General features: G+C 49.6%; 1 protein-coding gene across 2 annotated transcripts in view; it reads left to right on the top strand.

Annotated features, from left to right (window-relative positions):
• The window catches only part of brf1b (BRF1 general transcription factor IIIB subunit b), a 308241-nt gene that overhangs the window by 202907 nt on the left and 92711 nt on the right, over nucleotides 1–12623 (top strand). For both annotated transcript variants that reach the window (XM_078406970.1, XM_078406969.1), the window contains exons 7-10: nucleotides 2116–2209; nucleotides 7126–7252; nucleotides 10459–10498; nucleotides 11448–11540. In XM_078406970.1, coding sequence (XP_078263096.1) covers nucleotides 2116–2209; nucleotides 7126–7252; nucleotides 10459–10498; nucleotides 11448–11540 — 354 coding nt within the window. The remainder of the gene's footprint in view (nucleotides 1–2115; nucleotides 2210–7125; nucleotides 7253–10458; nucleotides 10499–11447; nucleotides 11541–12623) is intronic.

Raw genomic sequence — 12623 nt, 5'->3', positions numbered from 1 at the left:
AACACAGCGGGTCAGGCAGCATCCCTGGAGAAAAAGGATGGGTGGCGTTTCGGTTCAGGACTGTTTTTCTCCCGAGATGCTGCCTGGCCTGCTGAGTTACTCCAGAACTTTGTGTCAATCTTAGGTATAAACCAGCATCAGCAGTTCCTTCCTAAAGGCCATGTTTCTCCACATGTACTCATCCAAGTGTTTTTTCAATCTTGTTATAGTACCAGCCTCAACTACCTCCTCTGGCAACTCGATCCATACACCCACCACCCTCTGAGTAAAGAAGTTGCCCCTCAGATTCCTAATAATTCTTTCCTCTCTCACCTTAAATCTATGTCGTCTGGTTCTTGATTCCCCCTATTTTTTTGACCCTGGGTAAAAGCCTGTGTATTCAGCCTATCTATTCTGGCTAGACATGTAAAACGACTGGAGTCAGTCTTGAACCTGCAACCTTTGCTGCCCTCTCAGCCATTGCTGGCACAACTACCAGTCTGTGAAGGAAGGAACTGCAGTTGCTGGTTTATACCAAAGAAAGACACAAAGTGCTGGAGTAACTCAGCGGGTCAGACAGCATCTTTCCGCCTTCAATCGCTGACTGTCAGTGGAACAAGCAGTCAGGGAGGTTAGAGGTTGTGCATGTACACCGATCAGCCAAAACATTATGACCACTGGCAGGCGAAGTGAATAACATTGGTTATCTTGTTACAATGACACCTGTCAAGGGGTGGGATATATTAGGCAGCAAGTGAACAGTCGGTTCCTGAAGTTGATATGTTGGATGCAGGAGTATGGGCAGGAGTAAAGACCTGAGCGACTTTGACAAGGGCCAAATTGTTATGGCCAGACGACTGGGTCAGAGCATCTCTGAAACAGCAAGGCTTGTGGGGTGCTCCCGGTCAGCAGTGGTGAGTACCGACCGACAGTGGTCCGAGGAGGGACAAACCACAAACCGGCGACAGGCAGGGTGTTGGGCGCCCAAGGCTCATCGATGCGCGAGGGCAACGAAGGCTATCCCGTCTGGTCCGAACCGACAGAAGGTCGACTGTGGCACAAGTAACAGAAAATGTTAATGGTGGTCACGGGAGGAATGTGTCACAATACACAGTGCATCGCACCCTGCTGCGTATGGGGCTGCACACGGAGGACCAACAGCATATTAGGCAGGTGGTCATAATGTTTTGGCTCATCAGGTCATCATGTTTTGGCTGATCGGTGTATGTGACGCTGATTATTTTGAGATCATCTTTGTGGCTGTTGTGGATGGGCTGAGCAGGGAGACTGCCCTGCTTGTTTGGCTGCCTCTGCCTCACAGTGATTATCTGTGATTTGCTTGGCATCAGCAGTTGGCCAGGCAGTGTAAGTGTCTTATCAGATTCAGAATCACTATAGTTTATTGTCATGGACACTGCTTGCAGTGAGATTCCTAGCTCGCATCAAGCTCACGGCTTAAACAATAAACAGAGCATCGAGCACAGTGACTAACGCAAGAGCAGCAGAAAGGTGCAAAGATTGGACAGGTCCACACTGATTTTCCAGCACCTCTTTTGATCCAGGCAAAATTACAAGAGCGTACTTGAAATTCCCCCTCTGGACGTCCCCTTGAATATGTGGCGCACAGGTCACGGGGAGAACGTACAAACTCCATACAGACAGCACCCGTTGTCATGATCCAATCCGGGTCTGTGACGCTGTGAGGCAGCAACTCTACCGCTGCACCACTTGCAGTGGGCAGGTCTGGGTGTGTGGCTTTCAAGCTCCAGTACCTTCTCCCAGAAGGTTGGACAATTAGCCTACAAGCCCGTACATCTTTGACATGTGGGAGGAAACCGCAGCGCCTGGAGGAAACCCACGCGGTCACACGGAGAACGTACAAAGTCCGTACAGACAGTGCTCGAGGTTGGGATGGAAGCCGGGTCTCTGGTGCCGTGAGGTAGCGGCTCTACCCGCTGTGTGTCGACCCAGAAGCAGTGGACTTGAATAGCCAAGTCCTTCCACCTGCTTGTTGTGAAGTGATTGTGTGTGTAGACATGGCTGCTTTATCTGTGTCTGAGTTATCTGTGTGTGTGTGACTGCAGCCTGCTTTGTCCACTGTCAGTGGGGAATGAGTTTGACTTTGTGTTTCCCCAGCTCTGCTGGTCGCTGCCAGAATGCACGATTTCAGGAGGACTGTAAAGGAGGTCATTCGTGTGGTCAAAGTCTGTGAATCAACGCTCAGGAAAAGGTGAATGTACATTCCTCATACGTATAGTTTAGTTTAGAGATACAGCGTGAAAACAGGCCCTTCGGCCCATTGAGTCCGCGCCGACCAGTGATCCCCGCACACTAACACTATCCTACACACACTAGGGACAATTTTACATTTATACCAAGCCGGTTAATTTACAAACCTGTACGTCTTTGGAGTGTGGGAGGAACCCAAAGATCTCGGAGAAAACCCACGCAGGTCACGGGGAGAACGTACAAAGTCTGTACAGACAGCGCTCGTAGTCAGGATGGAACCAGGGTCCCTGGCGCTGTAAGGCAGCAACTCTACCGCTGTGCCACCGTGCCGCCCATTCTCACCAGAGCTCCTCAGCTTTTATTATCTTGCCTCTAGTTGCTGCTTATGCCTTCTGGCAGTGGTGCTGAACAGGCCCTTCGGCCCACAATGTCTGTGCCGAACATGATGCCAAGTTAACCTCCTCTGCCTGCATACCCATGTGCCTATCTAAATATCTTTTAAACACCACTTCTTCTTTCGTGCCCACCATCTATGTTTCAAATGTTGGGCCAGGCTCTTGCACAGTGGGCAGCCTTCTCGTTTGCCACCGCCAGATCTTCCAGGCAGCATTGTTCACCAGGAAGTGGGCATCTTTGTAGGTGTGGCATGGATCGTACAGATGTTCCACATTCACTTTCTGTGTCTGCCGCATCTGCATAGCCCCATTTGCTCATATTCCATATTGGTCTTGCATCGGCCCATCCCTGTACCAAGCCTATTGAGGGACTTCCAGGTCTTCCAGTCACACCTGTGACCAGGTGGTAGGTGTTCCTTGGTTGGGATTGGCAGCTTTTCGTGGTGGTGGTGGTTTTCACTGCGTTTCTTTTCCCACAAGGCTGGTCTGGTTGTTTGAGGAGACCGTGACAGTGGCTGGACTGTGTGAAGGAAGCTCTTCCTCCACTTCAGGCAGTTTGGGGCTGGACGATGGGAGTGACAGGGAGTGACCACTTCTATTACTCCCACCACTACTATGGTATCTGCCTCCACCACCACCTCTGGCAGTGTGTTCCAGGCCCCCACCAATCTATGTAAAAAGAACTTGCCCCACACATCTCCTTTAAATTGTCCTCCTCTGACCTTGAAGCTAGGCCCTCTAGTCTGACATTTGTACCCTGGTTGAATATCTTGTGACTATCCCATCTATGACTCCCTCGTTTTATATACTTCCATCAGGTCTCCACGCAACCTCCAGGGCAGCAGAGAAAGCATTCCGTGTTTGTCTAACATCTCTCTGTAGCTGATCCAATCTAATGCAGGCAGCAGTCTATTAAAATAAACTAGCTGTTGGCAGCATTTTCAATTCAATTTTGTTCTGATCACTGTTTTTGTGCACAAATTGATGCTGGTATACACGATTCATAAACATACATGTTATACCGTTGAAAAACAAATGAACAACCTTAAACTTTGTAGAGGTGCCGGTACACCAAACTACCACGTACTGAAATATAAACCGCACCAGTGACCGAGTCCACACTATCTAGATTAGTAAGGGTGTTACGGGTAAATGGGGAGAAGGCAGGGGAATGGGGTTGAGAGGAAAAAATAGATCAGCCACGATTGAATGATGGAGTAGACCCGTTGGGCCGAATGGCCTAATTCTGCTCCTGACTTATTTTAGTCCATAGTGGTTGTGTTAATGTCAGAGGTATGGCAGCTAGGGCGTGCAGCGTAGGTTTACTAGGTTAATTCCAGGAATGGCAGGACTGTCGTATGTTGAAAGACTGGAGCGACTAGGCTTGTATAAACTGGAATTTAGAAGGATGAGAGGGGATCTTATCGAAACGTATAAGATTATTAAGGGGTTGGGCACGTTAGAGGCAGGAAACATGTTCCCGATGTTGGGGGAGTCCAGAACAAGGGGCCACAGTTTAAGAATAAGGGGTAGGCCATTTAGAACGGAGATGAGAAAAAACTTTTTCACTCAGAGAGTTGTGAATCTGTGGAATTCTCTGCCTCAGAAGGCAGTGGAGGCCAATTCTCTGAATGCATTCAAGAGAGAGCTAGATAGAGCTCTTAAGGATAGCGGAGTCAGGGGGTATGGGGAGAAGGCAGGAACGGGGTACTGATTAAGAATGATCAGCCATGATCACATTGAATGGCGGTGCTGGCTCGAAGGGTCGAATGGCCTCCTCCTGCACCTGTTGTCTATTGTCTATAACTCCCACCGCGAATCAAATCACAGATTCCCTCTGTAGCTGATGGAAGACGTGACGCTGAGATTAGTGCCTTCAGGGCGTTACTTTAGCTCCTCTTCCATCCTTGTGGGATGGTGAACGAGTTTCCACTGAATGTCTCACCCGTGGCCAGATATGAGCCAAATGCAGGTAGGTGGGACTCGTGTAGATGGGGTATGTTGGTCGGCATGGGCTAGACGGGCCGAAGGGCCCATTTGCATGGCATGGGCTAGACGGGCCGAAGGGCCCGTTTCCACTCTGCATGAGGTTATGAAGGGACTGGGGGAAAGTTGTGTGAAAACGGTGGTTGACATATTTCTGCTGGATGTTGCCAGGACTAGAGGGTGTGAGCTACAGGGAGAGGTTGAGCAGGCTGGGTCTCTATTCCCTGGAACGTAGGAGGATGAAGGGAGATCTTATAGCGGTGTACAAAATCATGAGAGGAATAGATCAGATAGCTGCACAGTCTCTTGCCCAGAGTAGGGGAATCAAGGACCAGAGGACACAGGTTTAAGGTGAAGGGGAAAAGATTTAATAGGAATCTGAGGGGTAACTTGTTCACACAGAGGGTGGTGGGTGTGTGGAACAAGCTGCCAGAGGAGGCAGTCGAGGCTGGGACTATCACAACGTTTAAGAAACAGTTAGACAGGTGCATAGATAGGACAGGTTTGGAGGGATAATGGGCCAAATGCAAGTTGGTGGGACTAGTTTAGCTGGGACCTGTTGGCCGGTTTGGGCAAGTTGGGCCGAAGGGCCTGTTTCCACACTGCATCACTCTGACTCCACGAGAGTAACGCAGCAGATGGAGTGACGGTAGATGATTCATGGTTTGACTTGAGAGGCCTCCTCCTGTTCCTGCATACATTTCAGTTGCTGTCTACGAGGGTTTATGATCAGCTACCGGTTGCTATGTCCCTTCAAGAACAAGAGCATTACTCATTGATTCCACTGCACTCACGATGACCTGGAAACCACATAAATAGTAGTTTAACCTTCACACAGAAGGTATGAATGAGTAAGGATCTAAGACACACAACACACTGGAAAACAAGCAGTGGATCTTTCAGTGAGAGCACAGCACCAGTCTATAAATGACGTAGACACAATCGTAGACGAGTTGGTGAGTAAGTTTGCAGATGACGCCAAGATTGCTGGCGTCACGGACTGTGAGGAAAGCTGTCAAAGTGTGCGGCACGGTGGCGCAGCGGTAGTTGCCGCCTTACAGCGCTCGCAGTGCCAGAGACCCGGGTTCCATCCCCACTACGGGTGCTGTCTGTACGACGTTTGCACGTTCTCCCCGTGACCTGAGTGGGTTTTCTCCGAGAACTCCAGTTCCTCCCACACTCCAAAGACGCGCAGGTTTGTAGGTTAATTGGCTTGGGTTTGTATACTTGGTATAATTGTAAATTGTCCCTAGTGGGTGTAGGATAGTGTTAGTGTGCGGGGATCGCTGGTCGGTCCGGACTCAGTGGGCTGAAGGGCCTGTTTCCGCGCTGTATCTCTAAACTAAGTATGCAGCAGGATATAGATCAGCTACAGAAATGGCCAGGGGAATGGCAGATGGAGTTTAGACCAAACAGGTGTGAAGAGTTGCACTTGGAAGATCAAATGCAAGGTGGACTTGGAAGATCAAATACCATAGTTCACGGTAAGGCCTTTAGTTTTAGTTCATAGATACAGCGTGGAAACAAGGCCTTCAGCCCACCAAGTCCTTGCAAACCAGTGATCCCAGCACACCAACACTATCCTACACACACTACAGATAATGTACTACTTTACCAAAGCCAATTAGCCCTCAACCTGTACATCTTTGAAGTGCGGGAGGAAACCGGAGATCCCAGGGGAAACCCACGCAGTTCACGTAAAAACTCCATATGACAGCACCTACAGTCAGGATGGAACCCAGGTCCCTGGCGCTGTGAGGCAGCAACTCTACCGCTGCGCCACCATGCTGCCCACTGCATTCATGTACAGAGGAATCTTGGGGATGCAAGTCCATAACTTCTTGGAAGTGGAGTTGTACACAAGCACACAGAGTGATAAAGAGGACATTTGCTCTGCTTTGCTGACTTCCTCCATCACTTTATTTTTTGCTCACAATTCCAGTAGTCTCTTGTGTGACATTTTTTGCTCAAGATTCCAGCACATCAGTTCCGTAGACAAAGTCCAATGTCCGCAATGGGGTAGAGGTGAATCGGACAGTACCCTGGCTTATGGAAGGACTGTTCAGAAGCCTGATAACAGAGGGGGAAAAGTTGTTCCTGAGTCTGGTGGTGCGCGCTTTCAAGCTTCTGTGCCTTCTGCTGGACGGGAGCGGGGAGAAGGAGGAGTGACCGGGGTGGGACACGGACAAGTCTTTGTTTGTGTTGGCTGCTTTCCCGAGGCAGCGTGAAGTGTAGATGGGGTCGATGGTGGGGAGACGGGTCTGTGTAACGGACTGGGCTACATCCACAATTCCCTGCAATTTCTTATGCTCTTGGTCAGATCTGTTCCCAAACCAAGTTGTGCATGTTTCGGTACAATGTGTGTAGATGTGCAGGAAAATAACTGCGGATGTTGGCACAAATCGAAGGTATCACAAAATGCTGGAGTAACTCAGCGGGTCAGGCAGCATCTCTGGAGAGATGGAATGGGTGACGTTTCGGTGCAGATGTGATTCACTTCAACAATTTAGCTGAACTTCTTTGACTTCTGCTCTAGGCTGAACGAGTTTGAAGAGACACCGACCAGTCAGTTAACGATTGACGAGTTTATGAAGATCGATTTGGAACAGGAGTGTGACCCGCCTTCATTCACAGCCGGGAAGAGAAAGGTTCGACTGCAGCAGGTAAGTCAGACATTGAGTAATTAACCACTGGAGAAAGTGGCACAAACATTGATCTCAGAGAAACTGGAGGTGGTTTGGGGTAACTGTCGTAAGAGGAGAGCTTAAGCTGAAGGGGGCTGAATTTCCTTGGTTTGTGAAGGATGAAAGGTGATCTCATTGAAACGTACAAAAGTCTTATCGGATAGACAATGTTTTAGATTGAGATGCATATCTATGTCCTCCAGAGAAGCTGCCTGACCCGCTGAGTTCCTCCAGCATCTGCAGTTCCTTGTGTGTCCATATTCTTATTGGACTTGACAGGGTAGATGCAATGACATTTCTTTGCACTTTTAACAGGCCCTTCGGCCCACTGAGTTCTCAGCAAACAGTGATCACCCCCTACACGAGCAGTATCCCACACACTAGGGACATTTTATGATTTACAGAAGCCAATTAACCTACAAACCTGCACGTCTTTGGAGTTTGTGAAGATGGACATTCAAGAGTGAGCTATATAGAGCTCTTAAGGATAGCGGAGTCAGGGGGTATGGGGAGAAGGCAGGAACGGGGTACTGATTGAGAATGATCAGCCATGATCACATTGAATGGCGGTGCTGGCTCGAAGGGCCGAATGGCCTACTCCTGCACCTATTGTCTATTGTCTATTGAAATCGGAGCACCCAGAGAAGACCCACGCGGTCACGGGGAGAAGGTACAAACTCGGTACAGACAGCACCTGTAGTCAGGATGGAACCCGGGTCCCTGGCGCTGTGAGGCAGAAGCTCTACCACTGTGCTGCACTGTGTGTTCTAGCATGTGCAGTTCCTTGTGTCTCCAAATTCTTATCGGACTGGACAGGGAGGGGAGAGATTAAGGGATGAGCCGTTCAGGATAGACATGAGAAGAATGCATCTTCACTGGAGGACCATAAATATGTGGAATTCTCTTCTCAAGAGGCTGCAGAGGCTCAGCTGCTGTGGTGAAGATGGACATCTTTGTATATTAAGGGAAACGATGTTTAGGTTTAGGTTTATTCTTGTCACACGACATCATCGGCGGTCACTGGAAGCGAGTGTGACTGTCCTCTCCATAGGGTCGGACGCCTGTGCGTGACTTTGTTTAACGTGGGGAGACTGGTGCACAGACAGTCACCACACGGTCCTTGACAGATCTGGGTCAGGATCCAGTGGCATGGAGTCCAAGACGACCGGGGACCCTTTTCTGCTGCAGCCTTCATCCATCCGCCTTCCCAGCCGTTGTGACGCTCCACTAAAGTCAGCCGTCATCCTCCCTTCGCCTGTTCCACCGTTGAGGTCTTGGTTGGATTGCTCTTTGTCAGGGACCTCCCCCTCGACCTTACCGCCATGGGTGACCCTACCAGGAGCGTAGCTCCAGACGGCATCGCTCTCAGGATCTCAGGACCACACAAGCTTCTCCACCACGACAGTTGACAATCCATGGGGAAGGGCCAGGGCAGTGGAAAGCTTTGTTCTGCATGTTATCCAATCAGATCAGATAAAACCCTACATAAATACAACCACCAAGCTCAGGTACAGTAGGTGGAGAAAAGGGGGAGATACAGAGTGCAGAATATAGTTCTCAGCATTGTAGCGCATCAGTTCCACAGACAAAGTCCAATGTCCGCAATGGGGTAGAGGTGAATCGGACAGTACCCGAGCTTATGGAAGGACCGTTCAGAAGCCTGATAACAGAGGGGGAGAAGCTGTTCCTGAGTCTGGTGGTGCGTGCTTTCAGGCTTCTGTACCTTGTGGCGGACAGGAGCAGGGTCTTCCTGCCTCACACTCTGCATCAACACCAGGCCTTCCCAGGGGCCTCATTGCACCGAGACCCCGACAGGAAGCCCTGACCACTTGAACCCCCGGCATTGTGCCGCAGGAAAGCGGGTCATGGCCATCTCTGCGGGCTCCGACAGCGGCCCATCCAGATCACCGCCATGCCCTGCACCTTCGCCACCTCCCTGGGCAGATGCTTCCCCACTGTCAGCACTTCCCTTCCCCCTGATGAAACGTGAGATAGAAGCCGCTTCCTCTCCCCACTTTCAAGGCCATACATTCAAGATCATGAACAAAACACCAGGTGCTGGAGCTCAGCGAGTCAGGCAACATCGAAACACAGAAAATATATAGGTGCAGGAGGAGGCCATTTGGCCCTTCGAGCCAGCACCGCCATGATCATGGCTGATCATCCACAATCTAGAGACATCGACAGAAGGAAAGGACGGACGGCGTTTCGAGTCAGGGCCTTTCTTCAGATCGGTGGAGACTGAACTGAAGAGAAGGGTCCTGACTCAAAAGGTTGTCTGTCCATGTCCTCCGCAAATGCTGCCTGACCTGCTGAATTCCTCCAGCACTTGGTGTTTTGCTGAAGGTTCCAGCATCTGCAGTTCCTTTTTGTCTGGATTTGTGATAATAATAACTTACCCTTCATTTTTCTGCTTCTTTGAAAATTGGGCCCTCCAATTCCCAACCCTTTTAGCATTTATGATGGGTTTCAAGCTGTGATCATGCCTCAGAGATCTACACCGATCAGCCAAAACATTATGACCACTGATAGGCGGTGAATAACATTGATTATCTTGTTACAATGGCACCTGTCAAGGGGAGGGATATATTAGGCAGCAAGTGAACAGTCAGTTCTTGAAGTTGATGTGTTGGATGCAGGAGAAATGGGCAGGAGTAAAGACCTGAGCGACTTTGACAAGGGCCAAATTATTATGGCCAGACGACTGGGTCAGAGCATCTCTGAAACGGCAAGGCTTGTGGGGTGCTCCCGGTCAGCAGTGGTGAGAACCGACGGACAGTGGTCCGAGGAGGGGCAAACCACAAACCGGCGACAGACAGGGTGTTGGGCGCCCAAGGCTCATCGATGCGCGAGGGCAACGAAGGCTATCCCGTCTGGTTCGAACCGACAGAAGGTCGACTGTGACACAAGTCACAGAAAATGTTAATGGTGGTCACGGGAGGACTGTGTCACAATACACAGTGCATCGCACCCTGCTGTGTATGGGGCTGCACACGGAGGACCAACAGCATATTAGGCAGGTGGTCATAATGTTTTGGCTCATCAGGTCATAATGTTTTTGCTAATGTAAGTGCCCCTCAGCACTGCTGAATGACTGCTAGAATGCATTGTATGTTGATTGCAAATTATTTGCAAAAGGACCTGACTATTATATTTTTTTAATGTATTTGTTATTGTCATTTCAGTTGGAACAAGAACTATCCAAAAAACTGGAAGATATTGAAGGTATCTAAACTTTTCTTGTTCATCCGTACTTTCTCTTTTTCTCCCTCTTTTGATCTCACACATTCTCTCTCTGGTCTTCTCCGTCTCTCATCAACTTGCGTGCTCCAACCCTCCCTTCCCACTTCAAAGTATTGAATATCAAGGCTGCTCAGCAATGGATTCTTCCCAGAATCTTCCAACCTGATCTTCCAACCTACCCCAATGACCACATGGCATTTTGCACTCTGCACTTTCTCCATAACTGTAACCCGAAAACACTATATTCTGCACTCTGGTATTTTTCTCTGCACTAATTCTCTGCACTAATTCTGTGCAACGTGATTGTATTCATAGAGTCACAGAGTGATACAGTGTGGAAACAGGTCCCTCTAGCCCAACCTGCCCACACCGGCCAACAATGTCCCAGCTACCCTAACCCACCTGCCTGCACTTGGTCCATATCCCCCCCAAACCTGCCCTAACCATGTACTTGTCTAACTGTTTCTTAAATGTTGGGATAGTCCCAGCCTCAACTACCTCCTCTGGCAGTTTGTTCCACACACCCACCACCCGGTAAGTTATTATTATCTCAAATCCAGACAAAAAGTTACCCCTCAGATTCCGATTAAATCTGGCCCCTTCACTTTGAACCTATGAAGCACCATATATAGTATGTTTTGCTGCACTTGTGTCTGTCCTGAATGTACCCGTGCAAAGTATCAGGGTGTCAGGGGTTCTGGGGAAAGGCAGGAGAATGGGGTTAGGAGCGAGAGACAGATCAGCCATGATTGAATGGCAGAGTAGACGTAATGGGCTGAATGGCCTAATTTTGCTCCTATCACATGACCTTATGAGTTTGATTTGACTGGTCAGTGTTTGTCACTGTATCTCAGTACACGTGACAATAATCAATATCGACACCAATACCAATGGGGTGACATTTATAACATGATTTTTGTCATTTTTGCAGGTGAAATAAACAGTTACCAGGATGAGATTGAGACAGAACTGGAAATCATGCGTCCACGATACCGAGGAGTGTACGCGACGTATGCTAAGAGAGGTGTGTACACAACTGTGTGTTCATCACAGGCAGCAGAGCGCACTGTGTAACTCGGTGGTAATGACAGCCACAATAACATGGTCCCTGCCAATGGTCAATGCTTCTTTATTATCACATGTACATAGGGTTGCCATTCGTCCCGTATTAGCCGGGACATCCCATATATTGGGCTAAATTGGTTTGTCCCGTACGGGACAGCCCTTGTCCCGTATTAGGCCCGGGGGAGGGGGGGGCGCTGTAGGCCCGGGAGGCGCTGTAGGCCCGGACACTGTAGGCTCGGACAGTGTAGGTCCGGACAGTGTAGGTCCGGACAGTGTAGGTCCGGACAGTGTAGGCCCGGAGGACCAGGCGCCGCCTAACAGAGGTTGCATAGCAACCCGCCTCCCAGCCCGGGCAGCCGCCATTGGTGGAGCGGGAGCATGTGGCCGCTGGCTGGGTGAGGTCACATGGGGCGCGGGGCAGTGACGTCACCTAGTCCAGTATTTGGGAGTGAGATAGTTGGCAACCCAAATGTACATATGTACAGTGCAATTCCTTTTTGCATTGTACAGTAAATAACCTAAACTAACCTTAACCCTGATTCAGTAAAGTGTTGCCATACCTGGGAACAATTCCCCATTTGTACAAAGACCACAGAGATAGTCCACTGAGCCCGCATGCAAGAGTGGCCAGGCTTTGTCGCATTTGCAAAGTCCAGTCGGGTGCGTGCGTTGTGTCTCCTGGAGCGGGGCCCGATCCAGGCGAGCCCCAGGTTGCTGCAGGGCCTCCAGCCGTCTCCTCCATGCTCCCTCACCTGCTGAGTTACTCCAGCACTTTTCTTTTTTTTTAAACATAAACCAGCATCTGCAGTTCCTTATGTGCAGGAAAAAACTGCAGGTGCTGGTTTAAATCGAAAGGATGTAACTAGGAACTAGGAACTAGGAAAATTGACAGGGGAGAGTCAGTGGATGTGGTGTACCTCGACTTTCAGAAAGCCTTCGACAAGGTCCCACATAGGAGATTAGTGGGCAAAATTAGAGCACATGGTATTGGGGGTAGGGTACTGACATGGATAGAAAATTGGTTGACAGACAGAAAGCAAAG

This window comes from Rhinoraja longicauda, chromosome 10 (genome assembly GCF_053455715.1).
Source record: "Rhinoraja longicauda isolate Sanriku21f chromosome 10, sRhiLon1.1, whole genome shotgun sequence".
Classification (NCBI taxonomy): domain Eukaryota; kingdom Metazoa; phylum Chordata; class Chondrichthyes; order Rajiformes; family Arhynchobatidae; genus Rhinoraja; species Rhinoraja longicauda.
This window is presented reverse-complemented; position numbering and strand designations above follow the sequence as displayed.